This window comes from Pyrus communis, chromosome 7 (assembly GCF_041283825.1).
Source record: "Pyrus communis isolate YQ-2024b chromosome 7, ASM4128382v1, whole genome shotgun sequence".
Lineage (NCBI taxonomy): Eukaryota > Viridiplantae > Streptophyta > Magnoliopsida > Rosales > Rosaceae > Pyrus > Pyrus communis.
The window spans coordinates 9005799-9030991 of NC_142571.1; the positions used below are offsets into that span (position 1 = coordinate 9005799).

General features: G+C 37.7%; 1 protein-coding gene across 1 annotated transcript; it reads right to left on the minus strand.

The window, feature by feature from the left end:
• LOC137734240 (receptor-like protein 6) lies at nt 1-3299 on the minus strand. Its single transcript, XM_068473539.2, has one exon. The coding sequence runs from the start codon at nt 3202-3204 to the stop codon at nt 355-357; it is 2850 nt and encodes a 949-aa protein (XP_068329640.2). The 5' UTR covers nt 3205-3299; the 3' UTR covers nt 1-354.
• Between the last annotated feature and the right edge of the window lie 21894 nt (nt 3300-25193).

Sequence of the window (25193 nt, forward strand, 5' to 3'; positions counted from 1 at the left end):
TTTTGAACTTGAACAACACAATCAACTAAAAGCTAAAAAGCACCAATACATTCTACCTTCTTTTTTTTTTCTTTTTTTTTTCAAAGAAACATCAACGGTACGAGAGAAAATATAAAAAAAAGAAGTTACATCTAATCAGGAGGACATAAACTTTACCCCTCAAAATAAAGAAAGAAGAAAGAAAAGAAACCAAAAGTATAAGAAAATAGGAGGGACACACACTTACATAACCTGATACAAACTTATAACTAAACATATAGAAAGTGAAGGAAAGAGACCACAACAGAGAAAACAAACGACAACAAGAAATGCGAAACGGTAACAAACTGAATTTCTACTTCCCCCACTAGTACTCTAAATTTTCCTTATCATTTGCCTGATCATTCCAACAATCTTAAGAAAAAAGTCGGGCCTCTTTGTTATCACAACATCTGCAAGAACTACTCCCACTACCAACCCACTTCCACATCCGGCCAAAACAATTTTCCAATCAAATTCAAATATGCCTTCTGAGCTAGAATCACCTTCGTCAACGGTTGAAGGTGGAAGATCAGGGGCCTTGGGATTTCCACATTTCTTTGGCAATGGATCTCCACACAACCCTGGGTTTCCCTCGTATGAAGTGGCATTCAAGGAAGTAAGTTGGGTTCCTTGTGGTATAGGACCTGTGAGACTGTTGTGAGACACATTGAAATTGGCGAGAAAAGTAAGTCGACTCAGTTGTTGGGGGATCTGTCCTGAGAGCTTGTTTTGTGAAAGGTCCAACGATTCAAGCTTCATCAAGTTTCCAAGGGATGATGGGATAGAACCAGTGAGAATGTTGTGGGATAGATTCAGCGAGCGAAGCTCCTTAAGATTCCCAATGAATTGTGGAATTTTCCCTTCAAATTTGTTGCTTGAGATATCAAAGGATGCAAATTCTTCTCGGATCTTTGGGTAGTATTGCTCCAAACCTTTTGTTGCTATTGTGAGTTGGTAATCAACACTATTCCAAACCGGGAATCCATTGACATCATAACCTATGCGTGTGTACATATATGCTGACTTGTTTACAGTAATATCTGGAAACATAGATGGAACCGCACCAGTAAAATCATTGTAAGCCAAATCAAGAATGCGTAACTTGGGGAAATTGACATTCTTTCTAGATTTCCCAATCACACCGTAAAATCCATTATGGCGCATTGCCAAAAGTTTTAACTCTAGAAGAGTCCCCAACCAAATGGGAAAAACATCATTGAAACGATTGTTTGACAAAACAAGATAATCAAGCATCACACAATTGGCCAATGACCTCGGCAACTGCCCCTGCAACTTGTTATGACTCACATCAATCATTCTCAAACTGCTTCCTTTGTTGTATGTCTGAGGAATAATTCCGTGAAAACAGTTGTTTCCGAGAAGTAGAAGAATCAGACGATCACTAAAGTTTCCGAGACACTGAGGAAGCATGCCACCCAAATTATTTTTCGACAAGTCAAGGGACAGAAGATTTTTCATATTGCAAAGCAACGGTGAGATTTCTCCGGTAAAGTTGTTGTCTGCAGCTGCATATTCTAGCATGGTTGGTGGAGGTATCGGTAGTGATCCATGAAACATGTTGGACGAAAACCTTAAACCTAACAGTTTCACCCAAGGAAGGACAAGTGGAGGTTGGTCTGAAATGAAGTTATTAGAAATGTCTAAAAATAGCAAAGTTTCTAAGCTTGTATTCCACATCCATTTTGGTACTTGGCCTCGGATTTTGTTTCCAGCAAGTTCCAAACGCGTCAACCCCTTCTGATATTGTAAGAAGGATGGAAACTCTCCTATGTTGCAATTATTCAATCCAAGAACGGTGAACTGTTTAACCGTTGAATTCAAAATTCTGGATTCAGTGACAAGTTCTAAACCGTTCCAGCTTAATTCTAGTTGGTAAAGAGATTGTAGATTTTGAAACATTTGAAACTCTACTGCACCACTCAGAGTATTCGAATGGAGATACAGGATCTGAAGGTTTGTGAGATTTGAAAATGACGCTGGAACTGAACCATTTAATCTATTAAAAGCAAAATCTAGGTACTCTAGTTTGCTAAAGTTGCCTAGCCAAGATGGGATTGGACCAGTTAAAAAACTTGTACTAATCCTAAAAGTAGCCAGTTGGGTAAGGTTTGCCAAGGAATCAGGAATTAGACCTCCAAATTTATTGGCTGAAATGTCTAGATAAGTGAGCTGCCTAAGATTCCCAAGAAAAGATGGAACCAACCCTTCCGAAAAATTGCATTGAGCCACATCGAATTTTTGCAGTGAATGAAGGTTTTGAATTGAAGAGGGTATTGTTCCAAAAAAGCCAGTAAAGCCGACTTTCAGTAAGTTGAGAGGACTGCTTTGATTAAATTCAGGAAAATATCCAGTCAATTCTTGGTTGTATCTCACACTAAGAGATTCTAGGTTTGGCAGTTGGAAAATTCTCACTGGAAATTCACCAAACAGGTGACAGTCCTTGAGGTGGAGGGCTGTCAAAGATGATAAATTAGCCATGGAATGAGGAATTGCCGAAGATACATTTACGAAACTGAGATAAAGTACTTCGAGACTAGTTAAGTTTTGCACTAGGCTTCCAAGATCTGATGCTTCAAGTTTCAACAAGGGATAATTCTCCTCTTCTGATGACTGATGATCCTTATCTTCTAACAATCTATCGAGATTGAGAGCTAGATTAAGGTATGTCAACTTGGATAACAGTGAAAGTTCAGAAGGGACTTGACCAGAAAAGACAGAGGTAGAGAGGTCAAGATGAGTGAGGCTTGGAAAATTCCTAATGCTAGCAGGAATTTGAGAGTAATTGAAGTTATTGTCAGAGAGGTTTAACCTTTGAAGATGAACAAGGCGGAAGAGGCTGCTATTGTTGTTGATAGAGCCGTGGAGACAGCTGCTACCAAGATCTAGGCCAATCACATGACCCGTCTTCTCATCACACTCGACACCTTCCCATGAGCAGCAGGTGCTATTTCCTCCTTCAGCTGGTTTCCATGATGAAACCTTTGGATAAGCATCGGTAGATCTAGAAGCAGAATTGGCAATAGTAAAGCTGTCTTTGAATTGCAGCAGGGCGGACTTCTCCTCATCAGGGCAAGATGGATACTGCTTCTGCGAAGAGTAGGAAGAGTTAGCAATAACCACATGATGAAACAGCAACAAAACTAGTACTAGTTTTGAAACCATGCGAATGATGGAGATATCAAGTAACCCCGTAACAACAATCTTTTGAATTTTTTTTTGCACTCTTAGCTTTGTATGATGGAAGTGCAGAGTGATATACAACAATTTATAGACCGGCATCGATCAGTATAAAATCCTTCCGCAATATAATTTCTGAAAAGTGATAGAGACGGGTGCAGCAAGGACAAGTTGATATGATGCCTTGACTAATTGATGAGAAAAATCAAAAGTTGGAAAAATCAGCAGCACCAAGCAAAAGTTGGAAAAATGATGTTTCTTAGATTTATTCTTCCTTTTTCTTTTTTCGAATAACATTTAATTACTGTCAATATTGCTATTTTAATTTACAATTAAGAAGAAGTAGGTACAATTTAAATTCGGTACATGGTGAATTAAACCAAATTTTTTTATCTATCAGATCAATCCATCACTTATAAAATACTTTACGATAAAATGTTCTTATAACTCTTTCCATCAAAATTCATTTTTCTTACATAATATAAAGTCTAAACTAATCTAAAGTATTCTTATGAACAAAATAATGAATGTAACCAAATTTCAACAATCATCGTTGTCATGTCATGTTTTTGTAACTTGCAAGGACAGGAGCCTTCCAAAATAATTAGGTTTTAATTCGACCGGTGGAGTGGATACTGGCCTACCTACGTGGAACTTGCGCTTTGGTTTTGGTCTATTTTGGTTTTTTTAACAGTAATGTTATTCTTATCATATTTTTATAACACATTTATATATTATCTTATGTGGTATTTGAAGTGGACAGTCACATTATTTAAATTAATCAAAATTAAATTTAAATTAAAGACCATTTAATAAATCAATAATTAAAAAAAACTGGAATTAAATGGTAATTGTGGCATACCCCGACTGAAATCAAGGTGTGTTGGCCATCACGTGAGGGTGACGTAACCATGTGCATAATGCGGAAGCAAAAGATAATAATAAAAGTACGAATAAATAAAAACCAAACTACTAAAAATCTAGTTAAGGTAACACACTAATGCGAGACTAAGTGTGATAAACATAATCAAAGCACAGAAAACCTAAGTGCAGTCCAGAACAAGAATACTAATTACACAACACCCAAAGGTGATCCTACATTTGTGATGTTCTGTCAGAACCATTGTCAAGTCCTCGTGAACCACCAAAGCTGCTTCTAACTAGAACCTGGAGAGGCGCAAAACAGAAAGTGTGAGTGGGCAAAAACAAAGCTTTTCAAAATCATTTCATTATCAAAAGTTCTAACCCCTCACCGTAAAACCTGTATAGTTTCCTAGAAAATAGTAGATACACATATATCAAAAACATATTTAGAAATATGCTATGTCGAATGCCTCCACATAAAATGTAAGTAACTCAGGTAATGTCAATCAAGGCAAGTAACATGTCAGCCGGAGTCACCTAACGTGACCTGTACGACTAAATCTAGAGCTCAAATCCCCAACTCACTAACTATACCTGTACATGAGTCGGAACCACCCAAAGTGGTCTTTACGACAGCACTGGGTGTAAATAAATACGCTTAAGTGCTACAATCACGTGAAGACTGGGCGAATAATCGCGGGTCACCTACGAGTCGGAACCACCTATAGTGGTTTGTACGATAGGACTGTGCACCTAACTTGGATCCAAGATGAGCGTGTGGTGCGGGAGGTGAACATCACGTGAAGGACTATGCCCTACTCTGGGCGGGAGCACTAACATCGGGGGTGCAGGTTATGAGCTCTCTATGCATCTCACATAACCACTAATTCACAATCATAAACCATAAACTTACCTGGCACTTACCTTTGCGTCCGCAGCACTAAACATACATATATGCAACTACTAATGCATAAATAAGTAGGCAAACGCTATGCATGGCATTTAAAACATATAAACATTCCATATCATTTTCTGGGAAAAACCACAAGTATATAGGTATATACGGAAAACCAAAAGCCCACTCACTGATATATGAAAGGGTCGTAACCCCCTTGCCTCGAGTGACTGCGCTCGTCCTCAAGATGGGTCTCACCTATACGTGAAACAACTATAAAAACGTCAATTTAAAGCACATAACCAAAACTAGGTAAAAACTTTTCATACAATGCTCAAATGGGGTGTATGAATACACCAACGTGATCTACTCAACCTCACGAACATCCCCATATTTTTAAAATAATTTTCCGAGGCTCCACACGCCGGCAAGGGCACGGCCCTACGCGCCTCCACGTGCGGCCAAAACTGTCGTGTTCCTTAACCGCTGTTAGGGAATATTCCGTTAAACCCTAACAGATTCCGTTAAAACTAACTTGACGTCGTTAAGAATATTTCGTTAACTTAACGGAATATTCCCTTGTCTTCTCCGTTGAGTCTGGCCGGTCGCCGCTGTCTGCAACTCGAATTCTCGCCAAAAAATGGAAAATTTTCAAAACTTCATATCTTCTTCATTTCTCAACCAAATTCCATGAAATTGGTACCAAAATGAAGCTTACAACAAGTAGAACAAAACCTTACCACTTTGAAGCCCTTAAATTCACGGAATCTCGCCAGAGAAACCACGAAATTCCGGCCAAACCTACAACTCGCCACTTCTGGCCTTCCTGACGTCCAATTTCTTCCAAAATGCTTCTCCAAGCTTCGTGAGAGTATTCTAAAGCTTCCTATGACCTTAAAAACTTCTAAAACCCCCCACGATCATGTGTGCATAAACAGTGCACAAAATCGAGGTTCCCTGGTTCTTAGGTTTTCGAGGGTTTCACGTCTAAAAACTGGTATAGATGAGTTCCTGATGACGAGATGAAGGTGATGGTACTAAACATAAGCTCGATTTGTGAGTATGACTTGTACGGACGTTGCAAAAAATCGAAAGAGGGAGGAGAAAGAGAGAAAAGGCACGATAGTGTGGTATGGGTGTGTATGTGTGGTCCTAGATGAGTCAACCACCAAAAGAAACAACTAAACAACACCCCACAACTCCAATTAACATCCAAGGGCATTTTAGTCTTTTCGCACCTACGGTACAAATAATTCGGGACGGGCCATCACAACCTACCCCCTTAAGAAAATTTCGTCTCGAAATTACACAACAACAACAACCCAAACACTAGTAACCATAAAACAAGCGGGGGTACAAATCTCTCATCTGGTCATCCGTCTCCTAAGTAGCCTCTTCCGCTGAGTGATTCCTCCACAAAACTTTCACTAAACTCACAGTCTTGTTCCTCAGAACCTTTTCCTTCCAATCCAGAATCATTACTGGTTCCTCGTCATATGTCAAATCCGGGTTAATTTCCAATGGTTGAGGAGGTATCACATGCGACGAATCTGCAACGTAATGATGAAGCATGGACACATGAAAAACATTATGCACTTTAGCCAGCTCAGAAGGTAACTCAAGCCTGTAAGCCACTTCACCAACTCGTTCGGTGATCATATATGGTCTAATATACCTGGGACTTAACTTGCCTTTCTTTCCGAACAGTACAACACCTCTCTACAGTGAAAGCTTCAAAAACACCCAATCACCAACTTTATACACCTTGTCAGTGGCATGCCTGTCCGCTAAGCTCTTTTGTCGATCCTGGGCCGCTTTTAGGTTAGACTTAATTACCTGAACATTCTGAGTAGTCTCATCTACAATTTCTGGACCCACCAAAACTCGTTCTCCGACCTCCAACCAACACAAGGGTGTTTGACAAGATTTACCATACAGTGCCTCAAATGGTGACATTCCGATACTCGAATGAAAGCTGTTGTTGTAGGCAAATTCCATTAAATCCAATCGCTTGTGCCAAGCATCGCCAAACTGCAATACCGAAGATCTCAACATATCCTCCAACGTCTAAATGGTTCTCCTTGATTGTCCGTCTGTCTGAGGATAATATGTCGTACTGTAGAGTAATCTCGTACCCAAAACTTTCTGAAAAGCCACCCAAAATTTAGAAGTAAATCTTGGGTCACGATCCGAGACAATACTCATTGGAACACCATGGTACTTCATAATCTTCGATATGAATAATTCAATTAATCGGCCCAAATAATACTTTTCCCTCACTGGAATAAAATGCACTGACTTAGTAAGCCGATCAACTATCACCCAAATGCCATCAAAACCATTATGTGTACGTGGAAGCTTGTACACAAAATCCATAGTAATATTTTCCCATTTTCACTCTGGAACGGGAAGCGGCTGCAACAACCCAAACGGCTTATTCCTTTCAGCTTTAACCTGTTGGCAAATGGCACACCTACTCAGCTATCTCTCTTTTCATACCTGGCCAATAATAGAATGGTCGAATGGTATGATACATTTTAGTACCTCCTGGATGCATCGCATAAGCTGAGATATACGCTTCATCAAGAATTGCTTTCTTTAATTCCAAATTATTCAGCACATACATTCTACTCTCCTGCATCAGCATACCATCAGATTCTCAAACTTTAAAGTCTTTCTTTTTTCCCTGATTCTTTGCTTGAATTATTTCATGGGTCTCTTCATCAACCATCTGGGCTTCAAGTACACAATCAATTAAAATCGGCCTAACTTGAAAATTAGCAAGTAAGGCTACCTCCTGATCTTCTACCTCTAACCGCACTCCAGTTGATCTCAAGTCTGCCAGAAAAGGAACACGACCAGCGTACAACGCGTTAATACGGCCCTGAGATTTTCTGCTAAGTGCATCAGCTACCACATTCGCACGACCAGGGTGATAATCAATCGTGCAATCATAATCACTAAGCAGTTCCAACCATCTCCGTTGACGAAGATTAAGGTCTCTCTGAGTGAAAAGATATTGAAGACTCTTATGATCCGTAAAGATCTTACAGTTTTCTCCATAAAGATAATGTATCCACATCTTCAAAGCAAAGATAATGGCCGCTAACTCCAAATCATGCATAGGGTAATTCAACTCATAAGGCTTTAATTGTCGTGAAACATAAGCAATCACCCTACCATGCTGCATCAACACACATCCCAGACCATTTAAGGAAGCATCACTGTAGACTTCGAAATTACCACTATCATCCGGGAGTGCCAAAATAGGTGCATGAGTGAGACAATACTTCAATTGCTAGAAACTTTGCTCACAATTATCATGCTACTCAAATTTAACATCATTTCTAGTTAGCCTCGTCAGTGGTAAAGAAATTACGAAAAAATCCTTTACAAACCGTCGATAATATCCTGCTAAGCCAAGAAAACTCCTCACCTCAGTGACGGTTTGTGGCTGCTTCCAATTCTCCACTACTGCTACCTTTTGAGGATCCACCAAAATACCTTGAGTAGATATGACGTGTCCCAAAAATGCCACTTGATCTAACCAAAATTGGCAGTTGCTAAACTTAGCATATAGTTGGTGTTCCCTCAACCTTTTCAACACCAAAGTAAGATGTCGAACATGCTCAGATTTAGACTTAGAGTATACTAGGATATCGTCAATAAAGACAATGACAAACCTATCCAAATACGGCTGGAATACTCGGTTCATCAAATCCATAAAAGTTGTTGGTGCATTCGTCAATCCAAATGGCATTACCAGAAACTCGTAATGACCATAACGAGTCGTGAAAGCTGTCTTAGGGACATCCTCACTACTGATCTTCAACTGATAATAACCAGACCTCAAATCAATCTTGGAAAATACATAAGCACCTCGAAACTGATCAAACAAATCATCTATACGCGGCAATGAATAGCGGTTTTTAATTGTTACCCGATTCAATTGCCGGTAATCAATGCATAGCCTCAAAGTCCCGTCTTTCTTCCTCACAAACAATACTAGAGCTCCCTAGGGTGAAGTACTAGGCTGAATAAAACCTTTATCCACTAATTTATGCACTGGATTTTCAATTCCCTCAACTCAGCAGGAGCCATTCGATTAGGAGTCAAGGATATAGGATTAGTACCTGGAAGCAAATCAATAGTGAACTCCACATCTCGGTCTGGTGGCAATCCAGGTAAATCATCAGGGAAAACATCAGGAAAATGCCTAATTACCCTTACGTCCTCCACGCTACTAGGAGCAACATCGTTTAACACTACATGAGCTAAGTATCCCTGGCACCCTTTTGATAACAACCTTTTTGCTCGCACAGCAGAAATAACGCCATGTCTCACCCCACTCTGCTCACCCACAAAAGTAACCACAGGTAATCCAGGACGATGGAAGGTAATTATTTTCCCGTAGCAATCAATATTGGCACGGTTAAAATGCAACCAATTTGTGCCCAAAATCACATCAAAATCAACAATATCTAACGGGATAAGGTTAGTTGGCATACAACATCCTCCACCATCACTGGACATCCTGGATACACATAATCAACATAACATATCTCCCCTCTAGGCATAGCAAACTCTAAATCATACCCTAGAGGTGTAGAATGAGGTTGCGTCACTTGAGCAAATGTATGAGAAATAACAGAATGTGTAGCACCACAATCAATCAATACTCTAGCAAAATAACCAAGGATATTTAACGCACCCATGATCAAGTCAGGATTATTCTAAGCATCTTGCAGAGAAATATTGTGGATGCGCTCCTGGGTCTGCTGTCATCCACCACGACCTTTACTAGTCTGACCACCTTGACTCTGCACATTACGCCCCTGACTAGGCTGACCAAACTGCCTTAAAGATCCCGCACTACTAGTAGCAATCTCTCCCTGCTGAGGCTGTCCTCCCTGGTGCCACTGAGATCCACCTGCTGGAATGGGAAGATACGGTATATAACCTCTGGAGTACTGAGGATACCCACTCTGAGAATAAGGATCCTGAGGATACGGATATTGTCCTGGAGCATAAGGAACGACATCACCTTGATAATAGTAGGCACCACCACGACCCATTTGACCATAACTACCAGGCTTTGAAACCTGCTGGATCGGCGCAGGTGGTGGTAAGAAAGACTGCTGGGGCCTCTGCTGACTCTAGGGACAATTTGCAGCTCTATGTCTCATTTGCCCACAAGTGAAACAACCACTGATGCCTCTCCTGCACTCTCCAAAATGTCGATTGTTACACCTGCGGCACAACAGAGTTCTTCCTCTACCAATATCGCCTTGTCTCTGGCCTCAAGAACCCCCAGAAAATCTACCACATCTTCCCTGACCAGTGGCACTAAAACCTCCACTGGAAGAACTAGAACTAGTCCCACCTCGCTTAAAACTCTAGGTCTTGCGAGGTCCTAGAGATGCTTGACCTTTGCCCTTATCATATTTCCTTTGATTGCCAACTTTTTCTTCCTCCTCACTCTCGCTAGGCATGTTCTCGGAATCCTCAATCTTCAACAAAATCTCATAGAACTCCTGATAAGAGTCGCAAGGAGTAGTGGTCGCCATAGAACGCCACTTCTTCTTAGTACCCAATCGAAAACGACGAAGCATCTCACCCGGATTGGCAGCAACCTCCAGATAATAACGAGATAAATCAGTGAACCTCATATAATACTCATTCGCCGTCAATTTCCCTTGCCTTAATTCAGGAAATTCTTGCTTCTTACGATCAATGTACTCGGGAAGCACAAACTTTTTCGAAACAAATGCTTAAACACTTCCCAGTTAGCCCTTTCCTCTGGGGTCAAAGGACGGACCTCCTGTTCTCACCAGGATGACGATTCCTTACCTAAGAACCATGAAGTCGTCTCCACCCACTTTTCAATAGGAAGATTCCCCTGATTATGCAACACTCAAAAAGTCTTTTCAATATGCTCCAGCCACCGCTCAGCTCCTTCAAAACCTTCGTGGCCCTCAAACTTATCCAGCTTCAAATTATACATAGTCTCCAGAGGAGTCCTCTGGGGAGGGCGGAGCGCCGACTGAATAGCGGTAGCAATAGCTTCCCCCAATTGAGCTACATCGAGGAAACTAGGCTCAGGAGAGCGACGTGGTTCCCTACGAGGTGGCATAGTTCTGACAGAAGATACCAAAACAATTAGAACACTCACAAAATATGCAGGACTGCCAAACCTATGCTGTGGTATGCGTGTGTGTGTGTGGTCCTAGACGAGTCAACAACCAAAATAAACAACTAAACAACACCCCACAACACCAATTAACGTCTAAGGGCATTTTAGTCTTTTCTCACCTACAGTACAAATAATTTGGGATGGGCTGTCACAAGAAGTCTTCTCCTTCCTTTCCCATTCAATCCTGCTTTTTCTCTCGTTTCTTCTTCCGCGCCAGTTCTTTCACGCCATATTTTTGCACTTTAGTAATCCAGATAGGGGAGTGTTGATAAACCTTTGCCTAAACAAAAAAGCTGGAATTAAATGCTTACCAATAATCCAAATAGGGGAGCGTCGATGAACCTTTGCCGTATGAGAATTAGTTGAGATTGTGGTAGTCCACACTAACGTGAAAAAAACTAGAGTGAAAAAATATGGTGTGGAAGAAGAAACGGGTGAAAAAGAAAGATTGAATGGAGAAGGAAGAAGAAGACTTCTCGTATGCCACAATCACCATTTAATTCCATCTTTTTTTTAATTATTGATTTATTAAATGGTTTTTAATTTAAATTAAATGCTAATTAATTTAAATGATATGGTTGTCCACATCAAATACCACATAAGGTGGTACATAAATGTGATATAAAACATGGTAATAGTAACATTACTGTTTTTTTAAACAACAAGTTCTTTTCTCATCATAAAAGAAATATCTCATTAACTCGTTAACTCAAGGGAAAGCAAGGAAGAGAGAATACTTCGACTTGGAGTTGAGGCCTCGACCCTGGGGAAACCTCCTCCAACTGCATGTGTCTAGAGGAAGTGTAGGTATTCTTGTTGACATTGAGTAGGAGAGAAATGTCCTCCAACTTTGCATTTGGATACTTCTAAATGTGTTGGACCTTCATGCTTGAAATCTTGATTAAAATATGTGTAATTTGTATTGGAAATTAAACCAAAAAAAAAAAAAAATGTTAACGAGTGACTCATGAGCTTAACAGGTTGAGTTCGAGCGACTCATTAGCTTAACGAGTCGGGTGTGGGTGACTCAATAGCTTAAAAGGTCAAGTGAAACCCGACCTGTTTGCAGGTTATCAGTTGATAGTAAAGGGGATGAAAGTTTCGGACTCTCAACAACTAATTAAGACATTAGAGTCATCGGATTCAATTCATGCATTGGCTTGAAGTGGGATGGATTTGAAGCCAGAACTTTTCATTCGATATCCAATTTCTTCATCATTAGGACTTTCAAACTCCTAGCATAGATTAGGTCAAGAGTGCGGGTGTGACGAAATTTTTCATGTTGGATTTGGTCTATGTTGTATTTTTCAAACGGCAAGCCCTTTTCTCATCAGAAAAGAAATATCTCATTAACTCAAGAGAAAGCACCGAAGAGAGATACTTCCACTTGGAGTTGAGGCCCCAACCATAGGAAAACTGTAGGGAAACGTATTTGGCTCAATTTTTTTTTTCTCATTCATTCTCAAACGTAATATATATATATATATATATATATATTAAATACAAATATATAGATTATTTAGATTATTTACAAATGCACGCTATTTACTCTTGGGTGATGTTATCCCTACACTTATTTTTACCTGTCACACACACAACACTCCCAATTTTCGGACGTCAGATTGTGTGAATGGTAGAAGATCAATGTATAAAAATTAACAAGAGTGTGTGTGAAGTAAAATGGGATGTATGAATAGCATTATCCTTACTCTTTCATACAATTAGCGTAATGCAGAAAAGTCAATGGAACCCATGTAGAAGATTTAATGAGTTCAATTGTTCAATGAACCCAATTAACACACACTCCCCCTCAAGTTCTGTCGGGTAAAAGCTTACGTGCTCAAAACTTACTTTTACCTGCCGAAATGATTTCATCTCAGAAGGTGTTTTCTTATAGTGATATCAACTAACTCCATGACAATAATCTTTTGATTTTTTTTTTTTTTTTTTTTTTTTTTTTTTTGGCACTCTTAGCTATGTATGGAGGTACAAAGTGACATAACTATTTGTAGACTAGCATCAGTATAAAATTATTACGCAATATAATATCGAAAAAGTGATAGAGACGGGTGTAAAGGGGACAAGTGCATCGCATTTCTTCTACATGCGTAAGAAGAGATGCTCTTGACTAAATGATTCATGAGTTAACTTTTGAAGTCGTATTCAACTTTTCAAATGCCGTGAATCAGAAGTTAGAAAATTGAGCAGCACCATACAAGAAACAAGGCTTGATGACGCAGTACTAACGTAGAAGGATTAAAAATATAAATCCTTCAAGAAACAAAGTTTTTGGAACCCACCTGTTTGATAGAAACTCTAAAGGATAATTTGATTAGTTGATGAGTTGATGCTTACAATGGATAACACCCATGACATAACAAGTCATTTACAACACTTTTGGACAACACAAAAGGCTTAGAGAATTCAAACGAAAGTAAATGACATTAATCGGACGACAATTGAAAAGCCCAAAACTTATTACAAATTTTATTTTTCGGTTTTGGAAGCTTAATTCCTCTTAAACACAACGGGCTTATGATATCATTCCTCTTATTCTGATCGCGATTCTCTTCAAACTGACATATTATACGCCTAATTATGATACTGAAATATTTCTTGTTGCCTTTTTTGTCACCATATTTATTGAATCCAATATTTTCCAATTTTAATTTTTCTTCTCTTGAAACATTTTATTTTATTTATATTTCTTCATAGGAAGTGACTAATATCTTGTCTTACATCACTTGACTTGACCTCAACCATCTGATCTTCGACCTCAAGATCTAGATTAATGGTTCGAGAGCAAGTGTGTAAAAAAAAAATAAATGAAAGGAAGAGAAAAAGAAGTGCAAACGGATCGATTACAAAACTTTGCCAAAATTACTACATAACGCAAAAGGACTACATCTTACCAAACTTAATTCCAGCCAAGTTACATGGTGTATTTATAAAGACCCAATTCTTAACAAACATGAAAGCAATCGTAAACCCTCCTAAATAATAGGATAGTAACCTAAGATCGTGTGGCACAGAAGGATTTAAGAGTAGTGTAGATTGACCGAGTAGTACTCTTTCTTTTCTTAAAGTCGACAAGAATGAACAAATAATGAATGCAACCAAATATCAACCAATCATCGTTGTCTTGTTTTTGCAACTTGCAAGGAAAAAACCATCGATAGTAATTAGGTTTTAATTCGACCGGTGGAGTGGATAGTGGTCTATCTGTGTGGAACTTGTGCTTTCGTTTTGGTCTATGTTGATTTTTTCAAACTGCAAGTTCTTTTGTCATGAGAAAAGAAATATCTCATTACTCATTAACTCAAGGGAAAGCATGGAAGAGACAATACTTCGACTTGGAGTTGAGGCCCCGCCATTGGGAAATCTCCCCCAACTACATATGTCTCTAGGAAGTGTAGGTATTCTTGTTGACGTCAAATAGGAGAGAAACACTATCCATTGGTCTTGCTTGGTTGATATGACTCTTCGACACGATTTTTCTATATTTAATGGCTTTCTATTGAAGAAGCTCTACATCTCCTTCTTGTTTGTCCACACGTTAGGCTTGAAAATTCTTCTACAAAAAGCAAAAGAAAAAAAAAGGGGTTATTTGTGCATATATGTAACACATTTACAGTTGATCTCATGAGTTCCTTCCGTAAGGGTTTATGATATTTGTATTGACACTCTTGTAAGGTTTTATCATATTTATATGGCTAATTGCAAGACTTATCAACTTTGCATTTGGGTACTTCTAAATGTGTTGGACCTTCATACTTGAAATCTTGATTAAAAAATGTGTGATTTGTATTGGAATGCAAAATTAAACAAAAAAAAATGTTAATGGATGACTTATGAGCTTAACAGGTTGAGTTTGGATGATTCGTTAGCTTAATGAGTCGAGGGTGACTCATTAACATAACGGGTCAGGTGAAACACGACCTAAACCCAATAAACTGAATCCATTTACAGTTTACCAGCAAATAGTAAAGGGGATGAAAGTTTCAGACTCTCAGCATCAAATTAAGGCATTAGAGTCATCAGTTTCAATTCCTATAGTGGCTTAGAAGTGCAATGGATTTGAGGCCCGAAATTTTTATTATACCCAATTTCTTCATCATTTTAAGACTTTCAAACTCCTAACATATATTAAGTCAAGCATGCGGGTGTAATGAAATTTATCATATTGGATTTAGTCTATGTTGCATTTTTCAAACTGCAAGTCCTTTTCTCATCAGAAAAGGAATATCTCATTAACTCAAGAGAAAGCAAGGAAGAGGAGAAACACTTCGAGTTGGAGTTGAGGCCCCAACCATAGGAAAACTGTAGAAAAACGTATTTGGCTCAATTGTACTTTTCATTCATTCTCAAATGTACAATATATATATATATAGTAAATAAAAATATATGGATTAATTATAAATACACACCATTGACTCCTTTATATAATGAGCCTAATGCAGAAACGTCAATGAATCCATGTAGAAGATTTAATGAGCCTAATTGTTCAATGAACCTAATTAACTAACATTCCCTCCCAAGTCAGAGAGTGAAGATCCACTACTCCCAACTTGCATATCATAATCGAAAATTTTAAATTTCGTCGGGTAAAAGCTTAAGCACTGAAAACTTACTTTTACCTGACGAAATGGTTTCGTCTAAAAAGGTGTTTTCTTGTAGTGATATCAAGTAACTTTATAACAATTATCTTTTGAATTTTTGCACTCTTAGCTATGTATCGAAGTACAAAGTAACACAACTATTTATAGACGGGTAATGCTAGGGAGACTAAATTTGTAGATAAAGTTTTGAAAACTAAAGGAAACACCTTATCTATTTTGTAGGTGTTCTGAGCTCATATAAGTAAACATTTGCCCAAAAAAAATTTGATTAGCAGATTGTAACTCAAGTAATTAAACATTCATTCCATCCATCTCAATATCAATTGTACACATATAAATATGTAAATAAATAAATAAAATTGACCTGTTCAATCTGATCTTTGATGGTATGCATCATGTTCTGAAACATACAGTACAGTCCATTAAGAATGAAGATCAATGGTTTGGAGAGCGGAGGTGGATCTACCACTCCTGTCATGTATGGTTATGGTTAAGCTATATTAATATTTTATATTAATTTTTTATAGAAATAATAAAACAAAAAGTAATAGGAATATAAAATGTTAACGTGGCTTAACCGTGACCACACAAACAGGAGGGCATACGGAAAGTATAAAAATAGGAGGGCAAACAATCCACTTCCTTGGAGAGCTCCAAGATTTGTGGCCAATTGTTAAAGGAGGTGGATTGTCTGACCTTCTATTTTCATACTCTTCTTATTCCTTTTTGTGATGTGTGGTCACGGTTAATCCACGTTAACATTTTATATTAATTTTTAATAAAAATAATAAAACAAAAAGTAATAAGAATATAAAATATTAACATAATTTAACCGTGATCATACAAATAAGAGAGTATATGAAGAGTATGAAAATGAAAGAGTAGACAATCCAGTTTTAAAAACTCCAAATTGACTATCCGGTCTTCTAAAGTCACGTCAAGAAGTGTTGATCATTAATGACATGCAACAACATATTATTCGCAATAAATTTCCTTGACAGATATTGAAAAATGGAGTTATCAACAATTCGGTTTTCCATTGACATATATTAAAAATATAAAACTAATAAAAGAGATTTAAAAACTATGAGTTTAAATAATAAGACCAAAATAAAAGGTAAAGTGAATAGTATCATGATTGACTTTTTAGTGTAAAAATATGATTTTTCGTTAAAGTGAATAGTATCGGGAGCTTTTCGTTAAAGTTCCCTATCAATGGAGTATCTCCAACAGGATGAGGATGATCCTCTTTGTGGGGATCCTAATGATCCTCACATCTTAATCGTTTATTGTACATTGTGCGTCTAGTTTTCATTAGGTATTATTTGTGTTTAATTTTTAAATAAAATAATTTTTGACCGCACAATATACAATAAATTATTAGGATGTGAGAATCCATATAATTTCACAATTTGGATCAAGATGGGATCCAAATCCTCTCCAATAGTCCAACTCTTTGGCATTGGCCCCACAAAATTGAGAATTGGATTTTTCAAGTTGCAACTTGATTTGTCAATTTACGCGCATTGGATTCAACCCGACGAAATACTATACAGTCATGTAGAATCCATCACTATTTTTTGAAATGTTGTTCATGTTGTGGTCTATATTTAACTGAGGGGTGTGGCATGGAGAGAAACATAGTGCATAATAGGTTTGAGTAATTGTGTGTTATTCCCTAGTTCATGTGCCTTTATTAGGAGGAGAGAAACCTGCTCTCCAAGTAATACAAAGTCTATTAGGAAGATATTTTAGATCTCAAAGGATTCCTAATTTATCTCTATTTAGGATTTACACAATCAGACATGTATTAGAACGTATGTCACAACACTTCCCTTTTGTGTGCAAATACTGAATTAGATGGCGCATCAAATGTTCATGGAAAATATAGAAGTAGTTGATAAAGTCATCTCGTCTAGTTGGCGCAAATGGCAAATGTGAGTCTCAAACCAAACGGAAGAGTGCATAGGTGGTAGAACTCACAAAACATCATTATAGAAAAACTCAAGGTGGGACAAAAACTCGTAGTCAAAGGAGAAACGTGAGAAGTTGCATTAAGTAAAAATTATACGTGTTCAGGACGTAAGTAGAATGTACAAAGGGTATGACAAACCCAGGATGGGTGCCTGATCAAAACCTAGTCAGATAAAAAAATCCAGTGGCAAAAATGCTTCTTAGCATAGGAAAAAAGAGTACATCAAGGTCAAGTAAGTATACTTCTGAATACTCCCCATAAGTTTGACAAAACTTGACCTTCGCTAGGTTTCTCTGGTTATTAGTGTGGATAAGTATGTAAATGAATAGAGACAGAGAAGCAAACAACACAAGATGTACGTGGTTCACCCAGATTGGCTACGTCCACGGAGTAGAGGAGTTCTCATTAGTTGTGAAGGGTTTACACAAATACACAGGTTCAAGCTCTCTTTTAGTGAGTTCTAGTGAATAGTTTAGTACAAATGACATTAGGGATTATTGTGGGAGAATGATCCTCTTTTATAGAAGATAGTTTCTAGCTTTGTTCTGACATTGACATGTGTTGTGTTGTGATTGGCCTCTGATATCGACAAGTGTCGCACTGTGATTGGCTTCTGACATTGACACGTGTCGTGTTGTGATTGGCCTCCTGGTTGGAGGAAAAGTCTTGTGGGTCCTTGACGGTATGCTGTTGACTGGTGCTTAGTAGTTTCGGGATTGGTCAAGTATGGTACAAACAAAACCATTGGATAACCATCATCACTAGAAGCAGATTTGTCAATGATAAAGCCGTCTTTGAATTGCAGCAGGGCGGACTTCTCCTCATTAGGGCAAGATGGATACTACTTCTGCGAAGAGTAGGAAGAGTTAGCAATAACCACATGATGAAACAGCAACAAAACTAGTACTAGTTTTGAAACCATGCGAATGGTGGAGATATCAAGTAACCCCATAACAACAATCTTTTGAATTTTTTTTTTCACTCTTAGCCATGTATGACGGAAGTGCAGAGTGATATACAACAATTTATAGACTGGCATCGATCAATACAAAATTCTTCCGCAATATAATTTCTGAAACGTGATAGAGACGGGTGTAGTGGGGGACAGGTTGATATGATGCCTTGACTAATGGATGAGAAAAGCAAAAGTTAGAAAGTCAGCAGCACCATACAAGAAACAAGTCTTGACTTGATGAGAAAAAGAAATACAAACCAATCACAAACTTTGCCAAGATGGCTGCGTATGGAAAAAGAGTACATCGTACCAAACTTAACTCCAGCCAAGTTACATGGTGTATTTATAAAGATACAATTCTTAACAAACATGAAAGCAATCGCGAACGATCCTGAATAATAGGGAACTAATCTTAAGATCATGTGAAACAGAAGGATTTACAAGAATAATATATGCGCCACCACATAGTTTTACGGTCTAATGGTATTCTTCTTCACTTGTAAGTGAGATATCTTAGGTTCGATTCTCACCAAAGGTGAATTTGAACCAAATTATTGGTAGTCCATTATGAGACTTAGTCCACCCCACCCCTTAGTGTAGATAATAATGTTTGCTAATATATATATATATATATATGCAGAATGACGGGTGTAGATAATAATGTTTGTTAATATATATATATATATATATGTATATATGTATGCAGAATGGCTGAGTATGGAAAGAGATCCTCTTTGGATCTCTTCCACCAATGCCCACGGATCAATTGATCCGGACCTTTGAAATTTAATCAAACTGTTAAAATTATTATAACTTTTAAAAGTGGCTTATGTGTTTAGCTGTTGGATCAAATTTCAAGAGTCCGGATCATTTAATCCGTGGACTTTGGTGGAAGAGATCCAGAGAGGATCTCTTTTTCCACTAAGTAGTACTCAAAAGACAGCACTCGTCATTTCCAAAAACCCACTCACAATTTATTGTTGTAAAATGTTGTTTCTTAAATTTATTCTTCCTTTCTCTCTTTTCGAATAACATTTAATTACCGTCGATACTGCTATAGAATGGCATGCGAATGATGGAGATATCATGTAACCCCATAACAAGAATCTTTTGAAATATTGTTTTTTTTGTTTTGTTTTGTTTTGCACTCTTAGCTATGTATGGAGTGCAAAGTGACACAACTATTTATAGACTGGCATCGGTATAAAATTCTTCCGCAAATTAATTTCTAAAAAATGATAGAGACGGGTGTAACGGGACAAGTGCATCGCATTTCTTCTACATGAGTTCTTGACTAATTGATTCATGAGTTAATTGTTGAAGTCAAGTCTTCAGCTTTTGAGATGGGGTGGAATTAGAAGTTAGACAAATGAGCAGCACCATAAAAGAAATATGATTTTTTTTTTTTTTTTTTTTTGCATACACACGTATAGTTTATCTCATGAGTTCCTTCTGTAAGGGTTCATGATATTTGCATTGACACTCTTGTAAGGTTTTATCATATTTGTATGCCTAATTGCAAGACTTATCAACTTTGTATTTGGGTACTGCTAAATGTGTTGGACCTTCGTGCTTGAAATCTTGATTAAAATGTGTGTAATTTGTATTAGAATACAAAATTAAACCCAAAAAAAAAAAAAAAAATTTGTTAGCGGGTGAAATGCGTGACCCATTAGCTTAATGGGTTGAGTTTGAATGACCCGTTAGCTCAACAAGGCGGGTGTGAGTCACCCGTTACCTTAACGAATTAGGTGAAACCTAACACAAACCCAATAAACCGGACTCGTTTACAGGCCTAGGCTCAAACCTCCAGATAGTGAAGGGAATGAAAGTTTCAGACTCTCAGCAGCAAATTAAGGCATTAGAGTCATCAGCTTCAATTCCTGTACTGGCTTGAAGTGGGGTGGATTTGAAGCCATAAATTTTTATTCGATACTCAATTTCTTCAACAGTAGGACTTTCAAACTCCTGACATGTATTAAGTCAAGAGTGCGGGCGTAACGAAATTTCTCATTAAGTCAAGAGTGCGGGCGTAACGAAATTCTCAGAGTGCAACTATTCTCATGTTGGATTGTGACGGGTGTTGAGGTTTGAAAAATTCAACTTGTGCTTTGGTTTTGGTCTATGTTGCATTTTTCAAACTGCAAGTCCTTTTTCTCATTAGAAAAGAAATCTCATTAACTCAAGAGAAAGCAAGGAAGAAAGAAATAATACTTCGACTTAGAGTTGCTACTTAATACTACGGTCTAGTAGTTTTCCTCTTTACTTTTAAGTGAGATGTCTTAGGTTCGATTCTCCCCAAAGGCGAATTTGAACCATATTAGTGGTAGCCCATTGTGAGGATTAACCTACTCCCTCATCCCTTTAGTGTGAATAATATCGTTTCTTCAAAAAAAAAAAAAAACTTTGACTTGGAGTTGAGGCCCCCCAACCATGGGGAAATTGCCTCCAACTACATATGTCTCGAGGTAGTGTAGCTGATTCTTGTTGATACAATTTGTGGAACCAAAAATAATCCCAAAAATTCAGAAGGGGACACGTGGACTTTTACTTCAGAAAGACAAGATTGCCCTCATTAAATAAGCAGAGCTCTCAAGTAGTCCCATGTGCAACTGAGCATCACTGGAAGTTCAAGCAGCGGACTACGACTACTCAAAGCTCCCCTACTCGTGGTATCAAAAAAATCAAAGGCATTAAAGATAGAATTAATTACCAAATCCTATCTTTAATACAATCATAATTGAAGATCAACCATATCAAGTAGGGAATTCCTGTCACAATCAATTATGAATATTCCCATCATCATTCCAAGATATTATCTCCTAATTAATATCTTGGAAACATCATTTCCTTGCGGATTTTACGGATGACATAACTTGGCCAATAGGAAGCCGCCATGTGTAGGGCAAATCCTTACACTATGACCGGCCACTACCTCCTATAAATACCCTCATCACCTCCAAATTTCGGTAAGCTTTTGGTATGCATACAAGCCCTAAAAACTCATTCTTTTCAGAGAAATTAACTTAGGCATCGAAGATCCATTTGCTAAACCCTTCTCCCCACCTCGTGGGCATGTAAGCCTTAGATCTTTGATAAAAAAAATATTGATTGTATTGTAGGTACAAGTTCATTAAAATAGAAGGTAGCGAATTCCTGCTACCACACAATTCTTCCCCACTTAAATGAGTTTCTATACATGTGTTTAATTGTATGTCGGATTAGTAATATAATTTCATAAATGGATACACGATTTAATGCATGAGCATGGATTAAGTCATGCCATAGAATGAACAATTTTTTTATTTTTTTTTTAAATTACGAACGACCTTTAACATTTGCATAGAAATTGAATAATAATCGACCTTGCGCTTGCCCTTAACATACTATTGTTGATCTTGTGCAGTTGCAAATATTTAATTGTCTTTGGTTTTATCTATATTGTAGGTACTCCGAGCTCACATAAGTAAACATTCATCCAAAGATAGTTTTACTAGCAGCTTGTAACTCAAGTAGTTAAGAGCATCCCCAGTTTCGCATAAGTAAATATGTAATTTTCTTTTTCTTATATTTGAATTCTACCACAAGAAAACCACAATTCTCATTCTAGTAATTGCGTCGCTAGTCACCAAATTATGGCACTCCCACCCACCCTTTCTCTACATTTTCACCAAGAGTGTATAATTGTGATTTTCATTCCCACTATGCCCTGCGATCTTATTTTTGTTGGAGAACAATTTAAAAACAACAAAATACCAAAAATACTGAATTGAGATACTTATACTTTATTATTCAAAAATACTTGCAATATAGGTCATTCTTCATCACAGAGTCCCCAACCATAAGAGGACCATTAGAAGATAAGAAGGACGAGCGCCATATATTATCTTGACGTGGCTCATCTGTACCACTCCTAAGACTCAAATCTAAGCAAATGTTAGATGGGCAAGCCATTTTTCAGAAATGATGAAGGAAAAATGGGGTCAGATAAAATCTAAGAAGTGCAAAAAGGGGAAATTTTTGCCGGCAACAATTTTTTGAGTGTATCTGAACAAAATTGATATATCAATAAAAGAAGAGGTAACAGGGTCACTTGTTCAAAATCGAAGAGACATCGCTTTTCGAATTTCAAAAGCCAGTTTTTCAGGATAAAGTTCGTCAACATTTCTCAGATGTAATCTCAGCTTTTGGATATCACGTGCAACTTTGTCAAAGTTGAAAACGCGTGAATCTTATTGTTCGAATTACACCATAGTACCTGTTATTGGGAAATCCCTATATATGTCGACCTCTATCTTCTATAACAAGGCAGACTTACAAAAATATCTAACTTATCCTCCTCTCCGAGAATGCATCTTCAACAAAGCATCTCGAAATACTCAGTTTTCTTTCTCTCCAAGAATACCTCTTCAAAACAAGTCACACCAAAGCAAAAGTATCTCATATCATCAGGGTTGAAAGCAAAGGTATCTCATATCATGCTTTCTCCCTGTCATTTCCTTTGTCCTTGTTCTCACCTGGAGGACAAGAAGAAAGAGAGCAATCAGTCGCCACATGGAATCAAGCTTCCTATTTGGAACTGATTGCCCAAAACCTTTGCCTGATTGCTTACTTAACATTGCTCTCGAGTAGTCATCTTCAACTGTTGATATGATGTTGGTTATTGACACTGAAGTTGCCAAGCATGATGAGTCGCTGAGAAGTGATGTTCTGAATGACCATTCAAATGTAAGGTTTGCATTCCACTTCTGCATCAGGGAACAAATACTACAAGATAAGATGTCACACCTGCATGGGGGAAAATTAAGGAAAATACCACTTCTGCAAAGGGAACAGATAAGGCAAGAGAAAATGATACATTGAAGCATGTGGTGACAAGCATAACAAAATATAAGTCGATTCATCCCCGACGGAGCCGATGATCACTTGTCATGTGGAGCTACTCGTGGTTCCATTTCATTGAAGGACAAGTCCCAAGGATCTTGAAGAAATCACAAGTCCGATTCAAGATCAAGTGTCCACCACCCTTGAATCAAATTCTGCTCTAGATAAAAGGAGTAAATTCCGACCTTTGGAGGAAGTCTAGCAGAAGGCCCTGCGGCCCAGTTCAAGAAATAGCCTATGGAAAGTCAACAAGTACAACAGATGTGTTACTACTCATCAGGGGAAGCATCCAAAAACAGATCAATGTTTTAACGAGTTAATCGAAGCCTTATGACCATCCAAGGGGGTGTTATAATATTATGAGCCATTCAATGTGTAGATGGCCAACCCATTACATCCCACTCATCCCACTATATATGTCCTTCCACTAAGAGCTACCATTGCTTGCTTTTGGTGCTCCTGCTTTGATTATAAATCAAAGAAGAAAACATGGAAGAGAGAAGCCAGAAAGTTCATGGCAGAGAGAAGAAAAGACGGAAAAGAGAAGCTAGAAGGCTCATGACAGAGAGAAGAAAAAGAGAGGAGAGAATAGAGAGAGTTATCTTTGTAATTTTATTATTTCAGATTATAATGAAAGCACCACTACTGCCCCGCGGACGTACTCCAGTCACACTGACTGTAGAGGAACCTAGTAAATTTTGTGTCTTATTTATTTATTCCACTGCACACACCATCAATTTTACAAAATATATATATACATATATACACACACACACAAAGGAAAACTAATGAAAATGGCTTGAAGACTTTGAGTTTTAACGATAAAGGCAAAATATTGGGTAAAGTGAATAGTACCAGGTTTGACTTTTTAGTGTAAAGATGTGGTTTTTCGTTAAAACTCCTTATATACAAACGCTCGACAAAAAAATTTATATATATATATATATATATAAAACGCTTGTAAAAACAAGCTTTATGTTGTAGTCCTATTAAATTAGAAATATGATTGTGTAAATTCTAATATATGTAGGTATTCTTTTGGGATTCTACTATATCTCTTAGACTAGATATTATTCTATTAGAGTTGTTTGTAATCCTATTAGGGTAAGGATTCTAATACAAATAAAGGCACAATGGGATGAAATAGAACACACCTCACAATTACACATCTCTCTATTCTTTCTCTATGTGTCGTACCTTCTCTCTCTGGCCTCCATAAGTGTTCAGTAAATTATGCCTACAACACGTTATTATCACTTTTTTGTAATTAGGTGGTTTAGATTCTTTTGTTGATCAATTTCCACCCTTAATTTTGCTTACCACTTAGAATCCATTCTCCTGGAATGCAAGGGCCACTCCATTGGTAATTATCCCAATTTCATTTTCAGTTTTTGAGTCTTTGTAGATTTGCTAGTGGGGTCTCAACTCTTGACGGATAAAACAAAGGTCTTGTAGATTTGCTCGTAAAGCTTTGGTATTTTCACCGGCTCAGGTGTTTTCAACATCACCACCTTCTTCTTATTATCAGCCTTTATCGGCAGTGTTGTTCGTGGCTTTGTTCTGTCCCAGCAACAACCTGAAAAACAAAT